General features: G+C 50.7%; 1 protein-coding gene across 2 annotated transcripts in view; it reads right to left on the bottom strand.

The window, feature by feature from the left end:
* Positions 1-24,406, bottom strand: part of MAPK14 (mitogen-activated protein kinase 14) — a 589,986-nt gene that overhangs the window by 349,858 nt on the left and 215,722 nt on the right. For both annotated transcript variants that reach the window (XM_086923266.1, XM_086923265.1), the window contains exon 4: positions 19,478-19,589. In XM_086923266.1, the coding sequence (XP_086779392.1) occupies positions 19,478-19,589 (112 nt within the window). The remainder of the gene's footprint in view (positions 1-19,477; positions 19,590-24,406) is intronic.

The raw sequence follows: 24,406 nt of genomic DNA, 5'->3' as shown, positions 1-24,406 counted from the left end.
CCAGGCTGGGCGCGCGGGCCAGTAATGGATCGGGCCCACGAGGTCGATATGTTCAGAGGCAAGGGTCCCGGAGGGGACGGAAAACGTGAAGTGGTGGTGTGTGACACTTGAGGGACCGGGCTCGGGCCTGGTCGGGCAGAGGGGGAGCGGCCCTTCACGTGGCCTGTCCAACATGCGTCCCCCCCAGCTGAAGGCGGGGAGAGTCACCCATCCTCTTGGGGACTCTCCTCGTCGAGGCGGAAAAACCGGGACAGGCCATCTGCGTTGGCGTGATCTGGCCCAGGCCGGTGTTCAACAGTGAAGTCCATCCCTTGTAGGGAGATGGACCAACGTAGTAGTTTTGGGTTTTCCCCCCGCATCTGCATCAGCCACTGCAGGGGTCGATGGTCGGTCTGCACCCGGAAGTGTGTGCCAAAGAGGTAGGGCCGGAGCTTTTTGAGGGCCCATACCACGGCGAAGGCCTCCCTCTCGATGGTGCTCCAGCGTTGTTCTCGAGGTAGGAGTCGCCTGCTGATGAAGGCCACTGGCTGATCAAGGCCTTCGGTGTTCAATTGAGACAGGACCGCCCCAATGCCGTGGTCGGAGGCATCCGTCTGGACGACGAATTCCCGGCTGTAGTCGGGGGCCTGGAGCACAGGGGCGGAGCACATGGCGGCCTTTAGTTGTTCGAAGGCTGTTTGACAATCTGGGGTCCAGTTGACCTTCTTGGGTTGATTTTTGGACGTGAGCTCTGTGAGGGGCCCCACTATGGTACCATAGTCTTTCACGAACCGTCTGTAATAGCCCGTGAGTCCCAAAAAGGCGCGGACCTCGGTCTGGGTGATGGGGGGCTGCCAGGACTGGATGGCGGCAATCTTAAGCTGCAGAGGGGCCACCAGGCCGCTTCCCACCTGGTGTCCGAGGTAGGTTACGGACCCCTGACCAATTTGGCATTTGCTGGCCTTGATCGTGAGGCCAGCTTGCTGAAGGGCCTGTAGCACCGCTCGGAGGTGGTGGAGGTGGTCGGACCAGTGGTGGCTGTACACAGCGATGTCGTCTAGGTAGGCGGCGCTGAATCCTTCGAGCCCGGCCAAGACCTGGTTGACGAGCCGCTGAAATGTTGCGGGGGCATTCTTCATGCCGAAGGGCATGACCTTGAAATGATAATGGCCATCAGGAGTGGAAAATGCAGATCGCTCTTGGGCCCGGGGTGTGAGGCCGATCTGCCAGTAGCCCGCCGTCAGGTCGAAAATACTGAGGTAGCGGGCAGCTCCCATGCGGTCAATTAGCTCGTCGGCGCGGGGGATGGGGTGTGCGTCCGTCCTGGTGACCGCATTCAAGCCCCGGTAGTCGACGCAGAACCGGAGTTCCGGTGTGGTGCCGGGAGCGGCTGCTTTGGGGACCAGCACTACTGGGCTGGCCCAGGGGCTGTCTGAGGGCTCAATGACCCCGAGGGTGAGCATTTTGGTTACTTCTCCCTGGATGCAGGCCCGTACCCGATCTGGTACGCGGTAGGCCCGGTGGCGGATAGGGGGGCTGTCCCCCGTGTCCACGTCGTGCACACACCAGGAAGTGACACCTGGGGTGAGGGAAAACAGGTCGGCGAACTGCAACAGAAGGTCTCGACATTCCTGGCGTTGGTCCAGGGTGAGGGCTCCCGAGAGCCGGACCCCATCCACGGAGCCATCTTTCTCCCCAGTCCGTAGGAGGTCAGGAAGGGGTTCGGAGTCTTCTTCGGCTCCATTGTCTGTGGCCATCAGGAGGCTGAGTTCTGAACGCACAAAGTGGGGTTTCAGCCTATTAGCGTGGAGGACTCGGAGGGGGTTCCGTGAAGATTCCATGTCGATGAGATAGGTGACAGGACCCTTACGCTCGACTACTTTGAAGGGCCCTGTCCACTTGTCTTGCAGGGCGCAGGGCTCGGTGGGGGACATCACCCATACCTGTTGTCCGGGTTCAAATTCGATGGAGGAGGCATTTTGGTCATACCACTTTTTCATGTCCTCTTGACTGGCCTCCAGGTTTGCTTTTGCCAGCTCTCTGAACCGTCGGGTCTGGTTGCGGAGGGTTAGGAGGTAGTTGAAGACATCTGGGGGGGTTCTTTAGAGGGGGCATTTCCCAGCCTTCCTTGACTAGACTGAGAGGCCCCCGTACGGGGTGTCCATACAATAACTCAAACGGGCTGAAGCCGAGGGACTTCTGGGGGACCTCTCGATATGCGAAGAGGAGGCACGGCAGCAGCACATCCCACTGGCGACGGAGGGGCTCTTCCAACCCCCCAATCATCCCTTTGAGCGTGCGGTTGAACCGCTCAACGAGTCCGTTTCCTGGAGGGTGATAGGGGGTCGTGAATCGGTAGGTGACCCCACACTGTTGCCAGAGGGACTTCATATATTTGGAAATAAAGTTTGTGCCCCTGTCGCTGACGACTTCTCTGGGGAAGCCCACACGGGAGAAGATCCCCATCAGGGCCCGGCCGACCACCGGGGCTGTCACAGTTCGCAGGGGAATAGCCTCGGGGTAGCGGGTGGCGTGGTCCACCAGTACCAGGATGAACCGATGTCCTTGTTTTGTACGGGGGTCCAGGGGCCCCACAATGTCTATCCCGACCCTCTCGAACGGGGTGGTGACCACGGGGAATGGTTGCAGGGGGGCCTTTAGTTTGCGGCCGCTCTTTCCACTGGCTTGGCACGTGGGGCAAGATCGGCAATGCTGGAGTACATCATTCCTCATTTTGGGCCAGAAGAAGTGGGTTACTAGGCGGCTGTAGGTTTTATCCTGACCCAGGTGTCCAGCCAGGGGGACATCGTGGGCCAGGTTTAGCAAGAAGTCTCTAAAACGGAGGGGCACCACTAGCACTCGGCTGGCCCCCAACTCCGCGATCCTTTGTTCACTGTATAGCAGATCATTGTCCCAGTAGATCCAATGTGTTCCGGAGGTATCCCCTGCGCTCTGGGTGAGGGCTTGTTGGCGGAGTCCCTCGAGGGAGGGACAGGTCTTTTGCTCTTGGCGAAACTGTTCCTGTGTGGGTCCCCCCTCTTGATGCCACTGGTCGAGGCCAGCGAGGTCCGGAGGTTGAGCTGGTTCTGGGGGGACGGCACGGTCGGTGTCTTCGACTGGGGCGACCGGGGGAGGAGGCGCCGGCCATTCGGGTTCCTCTTGTCGGGGATTGGCACGGGCGGCCATGGACCGGGTGGTGACGCACGCCCAGTCCGGGACGCCCAACATCCCCAGGTGTTCTCTTCGTTCTACGGCTGCCCAGGGAGAGCTTTCAAGGTCATTTCCCAGGAGACAGTCTACGGGAGCATCATCTCGGACCGTTACTTTCAACATGCCGGAGACCCCTCCCCATTCGAAAGGGACGCAGGCCATCCGACACAGACTTTCCGAGTTATCGGCTGAACGGACAGGGCAGAGAATGTTTGGTAGATACTGTTCTGGGGTCACCAGGTGACAGCGGACGGCTGTTACACTGGCCCCGGTGTCACGGAGGGCTTCGGCCTGGCGTCCATTGATGCTCACCCATTGGCTGTACTTCCGGGTGTTAGCGGGTAGGGGGACCCGCGGGACCATGTCTTTCCCCCCTAAGCATGCTAAAGTCATGGCGGCTGGCTCCCATTCTTGATGCTCTTGTTCGTATTCTTCCTGCTCCTCGGAGATCTGTTCTCCCCCTAGGGCAGCAGCGGCCACTTGGCGGGGTCTTGGGCTCTGGTACTGCGGGCAATTTGGGTCGTTTGCATAGTGGCCGACTCGTTGGCATCGGTGACACGTGACATTGGCTCTGTATCCCGGTCGCGCCGGGGTGCTGCCCCGGTTGGCCGGGGGGGTGGTGCTGGTAGCGGGGGCGACCGGAGCGTTGTCTCTTCCTCGCCCTTGGCCCCCTCCTCCTCCTCGGGGACGGTGCTGACCGTTGTTGTTCCGGTTCTGTTCATAGGATCCATTTCGGCCCACTCTGGTGATTTCCCACCGGTCAGCCTCGGCTGCGAGCTGCCGTGGATCAGTCAATTTGCTGTCGAGGAGGTGCTGCCGGAGCTCAATGAAGCAATTGTTTGATAGATGCTCCCACACCATGAGGTTGAAGAGTTGGTCGTACGTTGTGACATTGCTTCCTTTGATCCAGCCCTCGAAGGCTCGGCTAAAATAGTTCACGTAGTCCACCCAAGTTGTACCCGGGATGCGGGTGCAGTCTCGGAACCTCTGACGGTACATCTCGGGTGTGAGCCCATAGCGGGTGAGGAGGGCAGCTTTCATGTGGTCATAGGAGGTCATCTGATGGTCCGGGAGCTGTAGCAGGGCATCGCGGCCCTCATTGAGGAATCTCCCCCATAGACCGGCTCCCCAATCGCTTCGATCGATCCGGTGGGCGGTCATAGCGATTTCGTAGGCCTTGAACCATTGCTGGATGTCGTCCTCTCGGAAGTATTCTCGAACGACATCCTTGGGGATGTGTACCTTTTTCTCTGTTGCCCCTGGGTCGCGGGGTTGCTCGGGCACCCCTAATTCTCTGTTCTGCTTGCGTAAGTCTATCTCAGCTAGTTTGCGCTCATGTTCATACGCCAGCCTCTTTTCCTCGAGCTCCCTTTGTCTCTGTTTTTCCTCTGTTTCTTCTCGGAGACGCAGGTGCTCTAAGCTTATTTTTTGTTCGGCCAGTTTAAGTTCAACATCCATTTTGAGCCGGGCCATTTCTAGTTCGTGTAGTCGTGTTCTTTCTCGTTCCTGGATCTCATCTTGCGAGAGACCCGTTCTTTGCTCCTCGGGGGCCGTGGTGTTTTTTTCTACTGCTGTGATGTTTTGGTCGGTGGTTCCCACGGCCCCGGTTTCTGCCCAGGACTCTAAGGCCTGCTTAAAATCGTCTTTGGTACTTAGACCAGTGATAGCGATACCTAGTTCGATGCAGAATTGTTTTAGTTCACGATGGCTGTACTCGTTCAATTTCTCCATTATAAATTTCTCAGTGGATCCGCTTTCTTTGGTTGTCATCGTGATTTCGTCGTGGGGTGATCTACTCTCTGTACGATTATGCGGTGATTCGGATCCCACCGCTGCCACCAATGTTAGACGGACCGGGAGGGTCGGCCGAGGACAAGGGGAGAGGTCTCCGGGGAGAGCCGTCTCCAGCGATCGTACAGACAAGTAACTTCCCCCCCACAGACGGACACCACACCAGGATAAGGTTCAACGATACTTTATCAGCAATTCTTTAGGTACGGTAAAATTATACAAGGAGGTCTGGACTCAGGGGTCCCCTCGATTCTGGTCTCTGGATTGGGAAAAGGGTAGCGGGACAGTCTTGTTACCAATAGATGAAAATAGCTCTCAATCCTCGAGCTCGGCGTTCTAGATGATCGGGCCGCGGCGGAGCCAGCAGGTCCCGAGATGGATGAAGGAAGCGACGGTCCGCGGCGGAGCCAGCAGGTCCCGATGAAGATGGTGGTTACAAACGGTCCGCTGCCACGCCAGCAGGTCCCGACGACGATGATGGTTACGAAGGCTGTGGCAGCGCCAACAGGCAGGACGATGGTTCGCAAGGCAGGGCTACGGCAGCGCCAGTAGTCCGTCAAGGATGAGTTCTTCACTGCGTCTCTCGACTCCAGGATACAACTGCCTTCCTGCTCTGGAGCTGCCCCAGTTATAGGGCTGCTGCCCTTTGATGTCCGGACCCTCGCACTTGGAGGTTGGGGGGTCCGGGATGAAGGGGTCCAGACACCCAGCAGGGGGGTGGAGCCAGCGCCCGGGGAGGTTGTGGGCGAGCGGCACCTGGCGAGGGAGAACCATCGACACCTCTTTCTCCCATTGACCTGCCAAGTAGTCCGCTCACCTCCTGGGTGGATGGTGGTGCCGGGATGTCTGAGGCCTGGCCAGGCCCAGGGTTGGGGTCGATCGGGGGCCACGCGGCCTCGTGGCGGAGTGTCCAAGATGGCGCCCAGGCTGGGCGCGCGGGCCAGTAATGGATCGGGCCCACGAGGTCGATATGTTCAGAGGCAAGGGTCCCGGAGGGGACGGAAAACGTGAAGTGGTGGTGTGTGACACTTGAGGGACCGGGCTCGGGCCTGGTCGGGCAGAGGGGGAGCGGCCCTTCACGTGGCCTGTCCAACAAAGAGCATTCGCCGCTCGAACGAGAAGGCTGGCCATTATAGAGAACCTCTTCCCCACATTATCCAGACGCCTCCCTTCCTTATCCGGTGGGGTTGTCAGCGGCGTTGATGGATTCTTCAATTTACTCTGCGCCGCCTGGGAGATGACAGTCTGGCTTTGGCTGGCCAGTGAGGCATGCGGGCTGCCCTCTGGCGTTCTATATTTCTTCTCCAGCCGGGAAAGAACCGGGAGGACCGTCGCTGGATTTTGCATGGCTTTGATCCCCTCAGACCAAACATGCTCTATGATGGGGATAGAACGAACTGACTTTCTGTATGGCTCTTTGAAGTCGTATGAAAAACAGTCAGTTTGAACCGTTGAAATGGGCAGACCAAATCTTAGCCGCTCTTTCCATGAGATTATGAAAACCTCCAATGTCTGCTGGAGGAGAAGTTGCGGTATCCGGCACTGGGACATCCGGATCCTGAAGACCATCAATATTCCAGTCTCTATCTGGATCCTGGTCAGGGTCAACCTGCTGCTCTTCATCGGATGAGACATCATCATCCTGGATATTAACCACCTCTTGAGGAGCTTCCCTGGGCTCTGGTTCGCGTACCCTTGAAAGCAACGGTGTTTCCGCCACTGCCTGCGGTGCTGGAATAGAGGGTGAAGGAGGACGTACTTGTTGACCCTCCGGCTGAGATGGGAACCTCCTCCTATAATCTTGCATCATTAACTGTAAGTCCGAGATAAGAGAGGACGGCATCGTCACCATTTCCTGGTGTGGCCCTAGTTGAGAACTCTCTGTGTGAACACACATTTGGAGGTCTCTCTTCATAAGTGTTCTGCTGAATATAGTGGTGCTCTTCCACCTCGCCTTTGTCAGAACTTGACACCTGGCATTTGATCTGCAGGTCTGATGGGCTATAAGCCGGCCAATAAGGACCTTCATCCTCCTCTTCAGAGTCGTCGTCCAAAATCAATGAGGGAGGTAAAGATGTGACACACCGTGGAGACGTCATTTCAGGAGTTATATGCCTCTTTTTGAGAGAAATACGGAGGACTGGAGTCGTCGACGATGGTAGAATCCTCGTCGACGATGTCGTAGACTGAGTAGTCAATGAAGAGACTGCGCTCGTCGAAGGTTGGCTCGTCGACGAGCTCGTCGTCATTATCATGGCAGCTGTCGTCGTTGACGCAGTCGTTCTGGTCGTCGTCATTGCCGTCGACACTAGCCTCATCGTCATCATCGTCAACGTGGATGATGTAAGCTTCGTCGACGATGAACAAGAAGCAGGCACTTTAAACGTCGACTAGGGTTTAGATGCCGTCGATGCAACCATCGTCGACGAGCCCGTCGACGAGGTTATTTTCAGAGACAAGTCTTTCTTGACAGGAATCGTCGACGTACCTGTAGTTTTCGCAGTCGATGGACGCTGTTTTTTGTCCAAAGCAGTGTCCTGAGGAGCAGAAGAAGGTTTTTTGCCATTCCTTCCTTTATCTGAAGGCGGAGAAGACCCAGAGACTACCTTCTTAGCTTTCTTTGCTGCCCGTGACTCCTCAAGCTGTCCCTGCCTCTCCTTTTCACCGCGGACCTATCAGAGGTCCCAAGCAAGGCCTTAACAGGGGGCTCAGTAGACGTAGGAGGGGAAGACCTACCCCTCTTCTTTGATCTTCTCGAGGAAGCAGTTGAAGAAGAGCTCTCACTGTCAGAAGACAAAACTCCCTCTCAAGTCTTCATTTTTTGTAACCAGGTCAGTAGACGGCCTTCTCTGTCCCTCAAGGATTAGTTGAGTGGGTCCTGCAATTCTTGCACTCGGTGGCCTTGTGGTCCGGGTACAAACAATATATGCAATCTTCATGTTTGTCCTCCACAAACAGCCTCTTCAGGTAGCACAAGCTCTAAACAGTGCCTTCTTTTCCTGGTCAGACATAGTGAAAAAATGAAGTAAAGTTGAGATAAAGTGACGAAAATTGAGCAGAGCTCAATGGAGACCCCCTAGCACAACGTGCAGTAGAAAATCTGAGGCTCTGAGGCTCTCTCAGGAAGGTTCTATGTGGTGAGGCTGCTCTGATTGGTTATTGCAAGAATTTGGTCTCTTTTACAAAAAGAGGTGGATAAGCTACAAAATGAGATGAGGCCTAGGCCTTTTTTTCACTTTTGGGCTTACTACTATGGTATTTTTTATTTACCGAGGCTCCCATTCCGACGACGGGAAATGATACAAAGCATGGGAATCTATGAAAGTTCCAATACTGGGGCAACATGGAGTTAAAGAAGGAGGCGAGTGGAAGAGAACAGCAGATCAGCACAGGAGTAGAGAACAAGGAGTTAAGGAAGGAGGCGGGTGGAAGAGAACAGTAGTTCAGCACAGGAGAAGAGAAGAGACCAGGGAGTTAAAGAAGGAGGCGGCGTGGAAGAGAGCAGCAGATCAGCACAGCAAAAAAGAACAGGGAGTTAAAAAAGGAGGCAGGTAGAAGAGAGCAGCAGATCAGCACGGGAGAAGAGAAGAGAACAGGGAGTTCGAGTTAGCGCCATGAAACCTCTGGGTGCCCGTGCGCTTAAATTCCAAATAACATAACATAACATAACAGAGAAGAAGGTGGGTGGAAGAGAGGAGCAGATCAGCACAGCAGAAGAGAACAGGGAGTTAAAGAAGGAGGTGGGGTGGAAGAGAGCAGCAGATTAGCACAGGAGAAGAGAACAGTGAGTTAAGGAAGGAGGCGGGGGGAAGAGAGCAGCAGATCAGCACTGGAGTAGAGAACAGGGAGTTAAGGAAGGAGGCGGGTGGAAGAGAGCAGCAGATCAGCACAGGAGAAGAGAACAGGGAGTTAAGGAAGGAGGCGGGGGGAAGAGAGCAGCAGATCAGCACTGGAGTAGAGAACAGGGAGTTAAGGAAGGAGGCGGGTGGAAGAGAGCAGCAGATCAGCACAGGAGAAGAGAACAGGGAGTTAAAGAAGGAGGCGGGTGGAGGAGAGCAGCAGTTCAGCACAGGAAAAGAGAAGAGAACAGGGAGTTACAGAAGGAGGTGGGTGGAAGAGAGGAGCAGATTAGCACAGGAGAAGAGAACAAGGAGTTAGAGAAGGAGGCGGGGTGGAAGAGCAGCAGATCAGCAGAAGAGAACAGGGAGTTAAAAAAGGAGGCGGGGTGGAAGAGCAGCAGATCAGCAGAAGAGAACAGGGAGTTAAAAAAGGAGGCGGGGTGGAAGAGCAGCAGATCAGCAGAAGAGAACAGGGAGTTAAAAAAGGAGAGGGGTGGAAGATCAGCAGAAGAGAACAGGGAGTTAAAAAAAGGAGGCGGGTGCAAGAGAGCAGCAGATCAGCACAGCAGAAGAGAACAGGGAGTTAGAGAAGGAGGCAGATGGAAGATAGCAGAGAGATCATCACAGAAGAAGAGAACGGAGTTAGAGAAGGAGGCAGGGTGGAGGAGAGCAGCACATCATCACGGGAGAAGAGAAGAGAACAGGGAGTTAGAGAAGGAGGTGGATGGAAGAGAGGGAGGACGATAGAGGGAGGACGATAGAGGGAGGGCGATAGAGGTAGGGCGATAGAGGGAGGACGATAGAGGGAGGACGATAGAGGGAGAGGGAGGGCGATAGAGGGAGAGGGAGGGCGATAGAGGGCGATAGAGGGAGAGGGAGGGCGATAGAGGGAGAGGGAGGGGCGAGAGATAGAGGGAGGGGCGAGAGATAGAGGGAGGGGCAAGAGATAGAGGGAGGGGCGAGAGATAGAGGGAGGGGCGAGAGATAGAGGGAGGGGCGAGAGATAGAGGGAGGGGCGAGAGATAGAGGGAGGGGCGAGAGATAGAGGGAGGGGCGAGAGATAGAGGGAGGGGCGAGAGATAGAGGGAGGGGCGAGAGATAGAGGGAGGGGCGAGAGATAGAGGGAGGGGCGAGAGATAGAGGGAGGGGCGAGAGATAGAGGGAGGGGCGAGAGATAGAGGGAGGGGCGAGAGATAGAGGGAGGGGCGAGAGATAGAGGGAGGGGCGAGAGATAGAGGGAGGGGCGAGAGATAGAGGGAGGGGCGAGAGATAGAGGGAGGGGCGAGAGATAGAGGGAGGGGCGAGAGATAGAGGGAGGGGCGAGAGATAGAGGGAGGGGCGAGAGATAGAGGGAGGGGCGAGAGACAGAGGGAGGGGCGAGAGACAGAGGGAGGGGCGAGAGACAGAGGGAGGGGCGAGAGACAGAGGGAGGGGCGAGAGACAGAGGGAGGGGCGAGAGAGAGGGAGGGGCGAGAGAGAGGGAGGGGCGAGAGAGAGGGAGGGGCGAGAGATAGAGGGAGGGGCGAGAGATAGAGGGAGGGGCGAGAGATAGAGGGAGGGGCGAGAGATAGAGGGAGGGGCGAGAGATAGAGGGAGGGGCGAGAGATAGAGGGAGGGGCGAGAGATAGAGGGAGGGGCGAGAGATAGAGGGAGGGGCGAGAGATAGAGGGAGGGGCGAGAGATAGAGGGAGGGGCGAGAGATAGAGGGAGGGGCGAGAGATAGAGGGAGGGGCGAGAGATAGAGGGAGGGGCGAGAGATAGAGGGAGGGGCGAGAGATAGAGGGAGGGGCGAGAGATAGAGGGAGGGGCGGGCGATAGAGGGAGGGCGGGCGATAGAGAGATAGAGGGAGGGCGGGCGATAGAGAGATAGAGGGTGGGCGGGCGATAGAGAGATAGAGGGATAGAGGGAGGGCGATAGAGAGATCACAATAGAGGGAAGGCGATAGAGGGAGGGGCGAGAGATAGAGAGAAGGGCGAGAGATAGAGGGAGGGCGATCGATAGCTAGATAGAGGGAGGGCGATAGATAGATAAATAGAGTTAGTGAGGGCGGTAGAGTTAGTGAGGGCGGTAGAGTTAGTGAGGGCGGTAGAGTTAGTGAGGGCGGTAGAGTTAGTGAGGGCGGTAGAGTGGTAGAGCGAGGGCGGTAGAGTGGTAGAGCGAGGGCGGTAGAGCGAGGGCGGTAGAGCGAGGGCGGTAGAGCGAGGGCGGTAGAGCGAGGGGGGTAGAGCGAGGGGGGTAGAGCGAGGGGGGTAGAGTGAGGGCATGAGGGGAGTAGAGTGAGGGGGTAGAGTGAGGGCAGTAGAGTGAGGGCATGAGGGGAGTAGAGTGAGGGGGTAGAGTGAGGGCAGTAGAGTGAGGGCATGAGGGGCGTAGAGTGAGGGGGTAGAGTGAGGGCGGTAGAGTGAGGGCGGTAGAATGGTAGAGTGAGGGCGGTAGAATGGTAGAGTGAGGGCGGTAGAGTGGTAGAGTGAGGGCGGTAGAATGGTAGAGTGAGGGCGGTAGAATGGTAGAGAGAGGGCGGTAGAGAGGGCGGTAGAGCGAAGGCGGTAGAGCGAAGGCGGTAGAGCGAAGGCGGTAGAGCGAGGGCGGTAGAGCGAGGGCGGTAGAGCGAGGGCGGTAGAGCGAGGGCGGTAGAGCGAGGGCAGTAGAGCGAGGGCGGTAGAGCGAGGGCGGTAGAGCGAGGGCGGTAGAGCGAGGGGGGTAGAGCGAGGGTGGTAGAGCGAGGGTGGTAGAGCGAGGGGGGTAGAGCGAGGGTGGTAGAGCGAGGGTGGTAGAGCGAGGGGGGTAGGGCGAGGGGGGTAGGGCGAGGGGGGTAGAGCGAGGGGGGTAGAGCGAGGTGGGTAGAGCGAGGGCGGTAGAGCGAGGGCGGTAGAGCGAGGGCGGTAGAGCGAGGGCAGTAGAGCGAGGGCAGTAGAGCGGTAGAGTGAGGTAGGTAGAGTGGTAGAGTGAGGGCGGTAGAGTGAGGGCGGTAGAGTGAGGGGGTAGAGTGAGGGGGGTAGAGTGAGGGGGGTAGAGTGAGGGGGGTAGAGTGAGGGGGGTAGAGTGAGGGGGGTAGAGTGAGGGGCTAGAGTGAGGGGCTAGAGTGAGGGGGTAGAGTGAGGGGGGTAGAGTGAGGGGGGTAGAGTGAGGGGGGTAGAGTGAGGGGGGTAGAGTGAGGGGGGTAGAGTGAGGGGGGTAGAGTGAGGGGGGTAGAGTGAGGGGGTAGAGTGTGGGCAGTAGAGTGCGGGCGTGAGGGGAGTAGAGTGCGGGCGTGAGGGGAGTAGAGTGAGGGCGTGAGGGGAGTAGAGTGAGGGCGTGAGGGGAGTAGAGTGAGGGCGTGAGGGGAGTAGAGTGAGGGCGTGAGGGGGTAGAGTGAGGGCGGTAGAGTGGTAGAGGGGTGAGGGTGTGTGAGAGGGTGAGGGTGTGTGAGAGGGTGAGGGTGTGTGAGGGTGTGTAAGGGTGAGGGTGTGTAAGGGTGGGGGTTTGTGAGGGTGAGGGGGTGTGTGAGGGTGAGGGGGTGTGTGAGGGTGAGGGGGTGGGTGAGGGGTGGGTGAGGGGGTGGGTGAGGGGGTGGGTGAGGGTGAGTGAGGGTGAGAGGGTTGTGAGTGAAGGGGTGAGGGTGAGTGAGGGTGGGTGTGAGGGTGAGTGAGGGTTTGAGGGTGTGTGGGGGGTGTGAGGGTGTGTGAGGGTGTGTGAGGGTGTGTGTGTGAGTAAGGGTGAGGGTTGTGAGTGTGAGGGGGTGAGGGTCAGGGGTGAGGGGTGAGGGTGAATGAGGGTCAGGGGGGAGGGGTGAGGGTGAGTGAGGGGGTCAGAGGGTGAGGGTGAGTGAGGGGGTGAGGGTGTGTAAGGGTGAGGGTGTGTAAGGGTGGGGGTTTGTGAGGGTGAGGGGGTGTGTGAGGGTGAGGGGGGGTGTGAGGGTGAGGGGGTGTGTGAGGGTGAGTGAGGGTGAGAGGGTTATGAGTGTGAAGGGGTGAGGGTGAGTGAGGGTGGGTGTGAGGGTGAGTGGGTGAGTGAGGGTTTGAGGGTGTGTTGGGGGTGTTGGGGGTGTGAGGGTGTGTGAGGGGGTGTGAGGGGGTGTGTGTGAGTAAGGGTGAGAGGGTTGTGAGTGTGAGGGGGTGAGGGTGGGTGAGGGTGAGTGAGGGGGTGAGAGGGTGAGGGGGTGAGAGGGGGATGTGAGGGGGTGAGAGGGGGTGAGAGGGGGTGAGAGGGGGTGAGAGGGGGTGAGAGGGGGTGAGAGGGGGTGAGAGGGGGTGAGAGGGTTGTGAGGGTGAGGTTTACAAATACCGGGATTATGTAGAGGGAGTCGGCACCCGCTGGGTGGGATTGCTGCATGGTGAGGCGAGGGGAGCTGTGGTTCGCTTTAGGGGCTTGTTAGGGGTAGTAAGCACTATGCATGCATTCCGTACAACCATGAGGGAAGTGGGTAGAAGGTGACTGTGAGAAAAAGATTGAAGTGGGGGTTTGACAGTCGTGCAATTGGCGAGCTGACTGTGGGGGACTGGTGGGGTGGGAGAGAGACGATCAGAAGTGGAAAGTGAGGGGTCGAACTGGCAGGAAGATTAGAAAGAAGGGGGGGCGGACGGAGATGATGAGACCAAATGGGACTGGGAATCGAAGATTGTGATTCTGTACAGGTGGAAATAGGGTGAAGGGCAAGAGAATAGGACGTGCACAGACGCTCTGATGGGGTGGGTGACAGATGAGACCTAGAGCTAGAAAGTGATGTGGTGTATTGAAAGTGCATAGCAGGCAAATGCGAGGACAGAGGCGTGAGACGGAAGGAAGGCGAGAAGGAGGTGGGGCGGGAGGCGAGAAGGAGGTGGGGCAGCAGGCGGCGAGGCAGGGACAGGTAGAGAGTCACTCAGGGAGAAGGCGAGTTAAGAGGATGGAACAATGGGGGTAGAGAGCCAGGGAGAGGGTGGAGAAGGAGAATAAGAGAAAACTCCCGCTTGGATATCAGTTAAAAGGAGAGGAATGAGCGGGAGAGAGTGAGCTAAGGGGGTGGAAGAAACGTCTGCAGGGGAACAGAGACAGAAGAGAGATGCACAGAGACAAAGGGGATGAGAGGAAAGGGCGAACGGGGAGGCAGAATCTGATGTGGGAAGAGAAGCAACAGAGCGGGGGACATGGGTGGGACATTCAAGAGAGAAAGGCGAGACTAAAAGCAAAAGGCAGAGAAGTAGCGAAGGAGAGAAACCGAGGGAGTGACAGGAGAGAACTGGCGTGTGGGATGGACAGAAGAAGGCAGAAAAATAGGTAGAACATGAGAGCAAAAGCAGCAAAGAAGGCGGGTAGCAGGCAAATGGTGGTGCGCGAGGTGCACGCAGGGGCAGGGAAGCGGCAGCCTTTGAAGTCCGATGCGAGGCACATACAAATGGTGGTGAAACGTGGCTGGCGATGGCGTGCAAGTGCATACTCGCATGAACTGCACGGGATCTGCAAGTTTGGTAGAGTTTTTGAACTGCCTACTATACTCTCGCCTATCGATCCCTGCGGGATAGAATAGTCGAGACCTAAAAACTAAATGATTCCCAGTCACAGGAGCATACTCTTCTAGTTATTGCAAATGTTCACCATTTTGGAGGGTCCTGAGAATCAGACGAGTTAATGAGATTTCACATAGGAATTTTCCTAGCCAAGCCATAAGGAAATCATCTCTAAGGGAAATCTCTACTGCTTCCAGGCAAGAAATTTAACTAGAGGCAATCTGGATTTGCCTTTGTAGCAAATAGTCTGATCTGGATACACCCTGCTTGTTGAAGACAAAGTGAAGAACTGATCTTTTGTAACCTGCATGCTAAAACCTACTCAGAGTATTGGGTTAGATATTGAGTGTTACCTCACTCAGGAAAGGAGCTGTTCTTAATCACCCAGTCCCTTAGTTAAACCACAAGTTGACAAAAGGAGGGAGATTTCGTTCCAAACTGGCAGTCAGCAGATTGTCATTGTTAGATGAGTAACCAGGAACTGGGGTGACTTGGTGAGCAAAAAAACAATGGATTTAGGCCCAGATCTCTGTACTGGGGTGAATGTATGACATTGTTCTGCATTCTGTCCATCAACTGTTGTTTTTGCATTTGTCACCCAGAGTGGGACGGGTATGCTCAGACGTGATTCCCGTGCTCTCCACGCCACTGGAGTCAAGCTATCCTGGCTGATGACGTCCGATAGCCAGAAACCGGTCCTAGGATGCTTGATTCTGGTCCAGGGAAGACATGGCTTGGCAGTTTGGGCTGGACTGTTCCCATGAGGCACAGGGTCAAGGCTGATTTGCATATGGCCATGTCTGAACTGGGGTGGCTTGGTGAGCAAATAAAACTATGGATTTAGGCGCAGATCTCTGTACTGGGGTGAATGTATGACATTGTTCTGCATTCTGTCCATCAACTGTTGTTTTTGTAGATGAGTAACCAATGTCAGAAAGGTTTGACTTTTGAGAAGATTCCCTTCTGAAGAGAGCTCAGAGAATTAAGAGAGTCAACAACGTTGCTCAAGATCAGGACTGCCTGTCACAAAATCACAGATGGAGTTGTATGGCACCCAATTTCAAAACAAGCAAGCCAATTAACTGAAAGTCCGAGGCCATAAGGCTTAGATATCTCAAATAAGCAGGCTAATGTTGGAGTTTGAATGACAACTGTTTTAGCGCTGCCATTTTACTGCCTCTCTCTCCCTCTTTGGTGGAGGCGATACCATTCCCAAGAAATTACTAACCAAAGCCCCCATAGATTGCAATCCTTGGGAAAGGACTAATAGAAACTTCTTGATGTTTATGGGGAAACCTTCATTGCGAAACACTGTTTTTGTAGAGGCTGTTCACTTATCCTGGAGGGAGAGGTATAGGTGAACTCCTTGCTGGTGAAGAGAGACCACTACAAAAAGCACCTTTGTGCGCATCTCTAGAACCACACATGACGAAAAGTGAAATCAGAAATGATATCAATGACCACCTGTGACACAAATATTTCATTGGTGATGTCCTTTCTGGATGTGGACTTGACTGCATATTGGAAGCCTACAGATACTAGCAAATACTATACTCCCAAGAAACTGCCCCAGAGTTACCTTGCGGAATGCATCTAGAAGCACTTGGTTTAGGTTGTATAGGACTATGCTAGGACTGATGTTCCGGTCTTTCTGTGAATAACGAATTAACTGGAGTAAAACTACAAGGTCTGATCTAAAGCCAATCAAATTGCAAATAAAAGCTTAACTTTCTCAATCTCCTTCCATTGCTCTGGTGAGGAGGTCTGAACATTTGATGAAAGGCAAGATTACTTGACTGTGGTTCAGAGGAAGACTTTGCAATATCCATAGATACCACAGGATTTAAATACTGGAAGACCACTGGGTTTCCAAAAATTATAGTTAACATTGCTGTGAAGAGATTCATAAGAGAATCATTCCTTAGAAAGAGATGAGCAGATCTGTGTGGTGAAATTGGAGTTTTACCAGAGGAAACCCTACTATTGAAAGATTGATATAAACTATTCAAGCCTGTCGGGATTACAGGTTTTGAAAGCCTGTGAATGCGGATCTACATATTTCTGTTGGTTCCATCATATTGATCTTTGGAATTTAACTGACCCTACTCAGTTTTGAAATGCACAAGGATCTAATCAGAAGAAGGCGTGAATAATCATTTGCCTTACAAATGTAAATATAGGACCTTAAGCTGAATGACCAAGAGAAGACAAGTAAAGACATGCATGTTTGTGCAAAAAGTAAAAAAACATTGATAGCTCTAAGGTAGCTCTACCTGTGGTGTTTACTATGCCTGTGTTAATCTGTAGCTGCAGTAAAGCAAATGGGTGGGTTTTTGCAGACCAAACAGAATTTTGTAGAACTCCTTCAAACCTTCAAATGTGGTTACAGTTTTGTATGCTGCAAGAGTAGATCACTCTGTCAGAATGTATCTGCCTCCCAGAAAGAAGCAAACTTGGTTAGCTTTTCCTAGAATCTACTAGAGGTTTGTTCTTTGCCTAAATCCGGGAAGAGGAGGACCTGGATCATTAACTCATGCCCAATGCTGCTTTGATAGCTACCAACTGAGGCAAAGGGGTTTCTTATCACTACAAGGGGGTGTATTTTAAATTACAATATTTAATATCCAATGGTTTCAGATCTGTTGGTTCTTAATACAGTTCATATTGAAGTTAACTGTTAAGTGATCAGACTATTTCAATGCTAATCCAAAACATCTTAACAAGAATCTTAAGAAGACCGCTTGGAAAAGAGTACTGAAGCAACTGCCTTATAGGGTGAGACCACCTCCACCTATAATACAGTATGAGATCATTATGGCTGGACACCGTTGATCATCCCATCTCCCATTCACCTCTGGTCCAGGATATTATTGGCTGACCCAGTCACCCTTTGCACAGGGCACTGACACTCCGGATGTCATCTGTTCTGTGTGACGTGAATCCTGCCACACAACACTGTAGCTGACAAAACCGTGCTGCCCAGTTGTTTCCCACCTGCATCACCCCCCACCCATCAACACTTCTCTCAATCTGGTCAACAGGCATGTACCTCAAATGCTGTGACTGTATACTCCAGCTGAGTAGTAGTCTAGAGCAGTATACAACAAATCACTGCAGGATTCCGGGATCCCAGGATTCGAGGGGCAGCCACAGGATTCAAGGATGCCCCAGTCATCAAAAGCCACACCCATGGTGTGGCCAGGTGATCGGAGGAAACCTATGCTTGTCCCCTGCTTTTACCTGGGTACCTATGCTTGAGCTCAACTCTTCACCTGTATTTTCCGGCATGTTTCCAGACGATATCTCACCCAAAATGAATGCAGGCAGTAAAGATCATCCTCCAGCTAGAACTTGGGAACAACATTTTAGACATATTTTGTTTTCGGTGCTTTTTAAAATTCCTTCTGCAGCATCACCTCATAGGCTTTCCTTGCATCTTTGGAATTATTGGACTCTTCCTAGGGTCCTCAAGTCAGTGATAGCTAGGGAGAGTTTAATATTACTTGCTCGAATTCCTTTTGGGTCCTTGCACTACCCCTGCACCTACGAACTGGGAACCTGCCACACCCTCAAGGTTTTGTCTCTTGGGCCACTGCAATGTTGTTATTTGCAAATCCTGTGTAAATATTGGTTTCTTATCAGTGTCTCAAGTTGCAAAGCATTGATAACTGCAACAGGGCACTGGAACATGACCAGTCTCATAATGATTGCTTTGTCTCTAACAAGATAAAGGTACTGTATCATTGATATGCTGAGTGTTTACCATCATACAACAGTTTATCATTGTACAGTACTTACTAGACAAAAACTTGTGTGTCCTATTAATGCACAATCCATGCACATGAAAAAATGGCATGCATTTTAAATTGACGTCAGAGCAGAGAGTGCATACTCGTGTTCCGTCTAGTATAAAGAAAGCAGTCACTCAAGATAGTCCGCAGAAAATCCAAAAGAACTTCTATTTGACAAGGCGAGCTGTGCAACTGCAAATAGACTTCTTGTGCATTCTCTCATATCAAATACCTCCTTTTCACCATCAGCATCAAACGCAGCCTTGGACATTTTCAGAACTGTTGAAGGGAAGGAGAATGGGTTTCGCATATAGAGCAAAAGTACTTTTGCAGTTGCAAACCCAGTGATTTTGCAAACTGCAGGGTTTGCAACTACAAAAGGGCTTTGTAGATCTGTCCCTTAGTCTCTTAGCGGTTTGATCCTTTAGTCAGCTTGAAGCACCAACTCCACTCCTGGCAATATAGGGGAAACAGCGAAATACTAGATATTGTTCCAGGAGGGGTAACAAAAGACCTGTCGTGTGTTGTTTTACACCTTCAACAGTAAAGTCTAGAGATTTGAACATTTGTTAAAAATTATAGGCTGAGCAGGCGAACGAGTGATAACACAATACTCATGCTACGCTACTTTCACATGTGAAAAAGGCAGGTGATGGTAGCATTTGGGAACTCTTTTCTATATTCATACTTCTCTTCCGTCATCTCTTTCCCCCTTAATGTGCACAAAAGAAAAATATCCAAAGGGGTTTGCCCAAAATTAAACTCTGAAAACGTTCAAGCTCTTACCACTATCACTTGATGATGAAATTCAGAAGGTAGCAACTACAGACCTGAATTTCTTCAGGCTATTTGGTGCTCACCACACCTGGACAATGGAGAGGGAGAAGCTCAACTAGAACTGACAGGGATGAGGGATGGGACCTATTGACATTTCTAAGGGATATGCCTCAAGAAAAGCTGAATTGTGCTACCTACATCATGGATTTTCACCTACACTTTGCATGGATTCAAGCCCACTTTCGAAGGCAAACAACGTTTATTAAATAGAAATTGGAAAAAATATTTAAAAAGTGAATCATGAGTAGTTAAAAAAAAGAGTAGGTGTTTGGTGACACATGGTTAAAGGGTATTTTAGAAGGAGAGAATGTTTGTACTGGTACGAACTGCGAACAACTTAAGGTAACGGTCTCTTTTGGGGAAGCTTTTTATGAAAAAGAGAACCCCTGAATGCCTAATTAGTTATAGTTGCCTATTACAAGCACATATGAAGGTCAACTATATCTCAGACCCTGACCACACAAAACAGAACCATCCATCGTAACATAAAGGTATCAGGGACATACATAAACCAATATATATTACAGTGGAGATTATGCATGAGTAACAATTCACCTGTCATACCTTTAAGCCCCTAAGGATCTGGTATATAAGGAACTGCACATGGTCATCTGTCAACTTCTGACATTTCACAATGTTGTTGAGATCAGCGCCCATAAGATGTGTTACCAGATACCTGAAACCATAGGAAATTATTACGTTATGTAAGGGCATGTGGAATTTGTAATACACAATGCTACTGCCTTTGCCTCTTAGTAATAAGGTATATATGTATTATCATGGTTAGTTGCTCACTGATTCCTTTCACCAATGTACTTATTGCGCGGCCCCTTCATGTCTGCATGTGTGTGAACTTGTCACCATTACCCCATATTCAGCCCATGTTGAATAAGCCACCCAGACTGGTGTATAAACACATCCACCAACAAAGATTAACTTCTTGGGCCTTTTGAATACCCTCGGGAACGTGACTGCATTCCTATATTGAGAAATATACAATGAGCAGTTGAGATCCAATTGTGTAATCAAAGTTGTATACAAATTGAATATTTTTAATTTTGTAAGCATTGTATTACACCATATACAATTTATAGTTTTGGGTCAGTGTCCCCTTAGAACAAGAATGGACAAAGTTTCATTTTGATTTACATGTTCTGCCTCTGCAACCCAAAGAGTCTACTGTTGTGCACCATACATTAGTGAACCTTGGAGGGAGTAAGGTGCAAAAATATTTGTACCTTTTGCTTGGCATTTCTGTTGCCTAAATAATCTTACAGGGAACAGAACAAATGAACATATCAATTACTTTCCACATGCATGCAAAAGTGAAAGTGCGCAAGCAAATTTAACCAGTGACTGTAAAACTATGAAACACCCAAACAAACCTCATTCCAAATCGCTTCCCTTCACGTAATCTTTGGCTTGTGGCATATCAGCAGTTTTATAGCAGTGCAGCAAGTCCCTCTGTAGGTCTCAGCCATCAGACAGCTTTTAACTGCTTGCTGTAGAAGACCTATTGCAGACAATTTTTATACTTCGAGACGGCATGGGTCAGCCTACTACTCACCACTGTTGCCTTTATTGCCAATCTCATATACCTGCACATTACTTAATGGCTTTCCTTCATCTTCTTTTGTTTGCACCTCATGTGGAGCACAGCTTCTTTACCTTTCTTTGGATTGGATGACTTGTATCCTTCTGCAGCTCCACACCAAAGAATTACCTTTTTGTCCTCCATGGAGGTGCATTTGTTTTCTTGCCGTCTTCCCCCAAACAATTTCTCTCTCCGGAGTTTTATTTAGCTCAAACTTGACCCAAAGGTATCGAGTATCAAGAGCGCTTTACACGAGCACCAGTTACTTACACAAGAACACATTTATTTTGTTTTTTGTTCGGCACAGTGAGATTAAGAGATGTAGGTAGCCCAATACCGGTCGGTAACGGACGAAATGACCGAATTTCGGCCGTTACCGACTGGTATTGGGCATTTCAGATGTAGGGGCCAAATTTAAGGATTCAGTAATTTACTGAATTGGTAATTTAAGGAATCGGTAAATTACAGGTTCCTTAAAATACCGATTCGGTAAATTGCTGAATCCTTAATGTAGGGAACACTCAAGTGAGTGCATTTCTGAGTTAAGGATTCGGTATTTACCACCAACTAAAAGTTGGTGGTAAATATCAAAAACCTTTGAAAAAGCAAATTTGTGCTTTTCCAAAAGTGCAATGTGGCAGACATGCATGCCCTTAGGCCAATAGGAATGAATGGGAATTACCGAATCGGTAAATACCGAATCGGTACTTACCGATTTTTACCGATTCAGTAAAATTTACCAAATCAATACCTACATACTATTTACCGATTCTGAAATACCGAAACGGTAAAATTCAGTATTTTAGAATCGGTAAATAGTATTTACCTACATATGGCCCTTAGTGATTTGCCCAGAATCACAGGATTTTGAGTGTCATTGCCGTGACTCAAACTCGGTTCCCCAGATTTGAGATTGACCGCCCTCCCCAGATTTGAGATCGACAGCCCTAGCCGTTAGGCTACATCCTCTCCTCAGTTGCAGCTTTTATCTCACATTTAATGTCCACCCCAAAGCTCGTGCATTGCTCCCCATGCCCAGCTTTGCCTTTTTTTTTTGCGTCTCCATTGCGCCCACACACTGCTACTTAAACCACTCACCAGAATGTAGTTCCCCATCGCCCTCTCCATAGTTGCCTCACCCCGTTACAACTTTGGAATTTACACCTTGGAGTTTTTTTTTTAGTATCTTGCAGTGGCAATCATGGGGACGCCTGTGTCATCATGCTTTTTTCAAAGAAGGAGAATTACACATATGTGCACTTACATGGAGACGCAATCGTGCAGAGCAACATTGGCAAAGCCAAAAGGTCTTGCAACACTTCGGAAAAGTGATTAGACCTACTGGCTTTGCCAATGAATGTTGGATATGTCTGTGGCTAAAGTGTATTGACAACTGTTAAAGTCACAAAGATTGATTATTAAGTTATTCTCTCACGTCTTTCATGATAATCCTTGGCTATTGAAACAAACTAGCTTTCATTTCGCAGTAAATATCTGATAGGGATATAGCACACAAGGCAAGTTGAAGTCTCTATAAATGGAAGTTAAATTAATCCCAGGTTTTAAACATTATCGAAAGGTCATTTATGAAAATGATAGTCGATACTCACATTGTAGCTGCCCATTTAAAAGGCATGTTGGAAAACATTTATGTAGTTCAAATGTTATATACTTGCACCTTTTTAGGCTTTTTGAGGTAATGAACACTTCTTAGCTCTGGCTTCACAGCACAGCTGTTGCCTAACCTTATGTGATCAACAGAAAACATCTTCAAGATACACTACTAAGCGAGGGGCTTTGGCTCCTCCCATGTTGAGCATTCCATCTACCATATATGATTGTGTAGAAGCTGTGTGCTTCTGATTAAAAAGATTGCTTGTATTGAACAGACTATGCTCAAAACTGTTGATGAAAAGCAAATAATCAAGGCTCAAGGCCAAATTCATTCAATTGAAAAATATTTGTCAGATGCTACAGTAGGATCTGTTTATTATAAATAAAATAACAAAGGTGGTAGGCCTGAATTATTCATTTTGCTAATATAACAGACCTCAATGGATTGATGATTATACTTTGTTAAAGCCTGTAGACAAGTACTTTCTGACATGGATTCCCACAAATTATAGTAGTATGTAGGGGTTTTGGTTACCCCCGCCCCTTCATGTTTTTGTGTATGTGTTTTTTTGTGAGTGAGTGGGTGCGATTTCACTGGTTTTTAGCCCCAACATGATAGTGCAGCTATGTGACCACCAAAAGAGAGCTGTAAAAAGTAGTACTAAGAGAGGTACTATGACTCAGCCCCCGCACATTGATCCTCTCTACAAGTATTTAACCCCTCCCATGCTTGTGACGGAACTGCTCCATCACAAGCCATGGGTGAGCTGTGCTTGTGACGGAACGGTTCCGTCACGGCCCGCTCGCCGCGCCTGCACGGCGCTGATTTCGCGCCTGCGCTGACGCTCTGATGGGCGGGCGGGTTCGTGACGGAACCGTTCCGTCACAAGCACAGCTCGCCCGCGAGCCGTGACGGAGCGGTTCCGTCACTAGTATGGAGCCGCCGCGCGGGTGCCCCACCCCCTTAGCGCTGCGGCGGAATAGCCGCCGCAGCGAAGGGGTTAATTGAAAAACAGTTGTGTCAGGTCTGCCTAAGTAGTTCTATTGCCCATAAATGACAGGGGCATTGTTAATGCAGACCTGAGGTCAAGGACAATAGGAAGGGGTTTACATGGTGACATGCAATCACCCTTCCTGCTAATATAGTTTAAAGGGATGTGCACTCGGACAAATATTATAGGAAGCTTTTTTTGTACATTTAACTGCTTGCATAAAACAAACAGTGACTTTACATTGTGATCTCTCCTAATAGGAAGGGGTTTCACACTATAAACTCCATGGCAAACACTATAGACAGAACACATAGACAGGGGCTTTACATGTTGAACTGCTTGGTGAATAAACTAGGAATGGGATTTACGTTGTAAATGCTCTACCAATACAATGGGAAGGGGTTTAGTATATGCATCTGGTTTCGATGGGCTAAAGCAAATGCTTGGTGAGCCGAGATGGATAGTTAATGTTCATGTCAATTTATGCTTTGGCGCGGACTAGATTGACGGACGGGTGTCGAGACAGTGACAAAACGTTCATGTTTATGTTCAAGTTAAATCCAACAGGCTTGATTTATTAATAAATAAATGGAGTCGGCTTATATTTTTACATTGTGAGTGACTTGACAAAGCCTGTAGATTTAAGATTTTGATTGTGAAAAGCTTCACATTTTCCAATACACCCATATAGGACCCCTGCTGGTTTTTAAGAAAGAGAGCCTGCTGGTGTGCACATTTCCAGAAGGTATCTCACCAATAATAAAAGCAGAAAATATTCACATGGTTAGTTGTCTCTTAATATGTATTTAGGGTTAGCTGTCGCTTGTAATATTTCTTTCCGGTAAGTGATTTGCATGCTGGCTAATTTGCAAATTTTCTAAAGGAAAGGTTCCAATTTGTAATCCCAACTGAAATCTTGTAAATAATTTATTGTGAGTACAGTATTATCAGTTGTGCATACATTCAAGTCGTTTTTTTTTTTTAAAGAAAAAGCATTGGTTTGACAGTTTTGAGATTCAAGCAGACAATCAGTTCCTCTGTCAGCCCTAGACTGTTCTGCCCCAATACCCAGAGTCAGGTTTTATACTGCATTTGACAAACGCAGTAGGAAATGGTTTACATTGAGCACTTAGTCGCAACTATAAAAGGATGAACTTCCAGTTGTTGACTCCTGCAAGAAACACGATTTTGAGGGGCTATAAATTACTTAACACTAACAAACCCTCTGACACAGATATCTAGTTGCCCCAAAGAGTTTTCTTTTTCACTACTTGACGATAGTAGTGTCAATAA

Source organism: Lissotriton vulgaris, chromosome 5 (assembly GCF_964263255.1).
Source record: "Lissotriton vulgaris chromosome 5, aLisVul1.2, whole genome shotgun sequence".
NCBI classification, from domain to species: Eukaryota; Metazoa; Chordata; class Amphibia; order Caudata; family Salamandridae; genus Lissotriton; species Lissotriton vulgaris.
The sequence above is the reverse complement of the archived record's forward strand: the minus strand, read 5'-3'. Positions and strand labels throughout refer to the sequence as shown.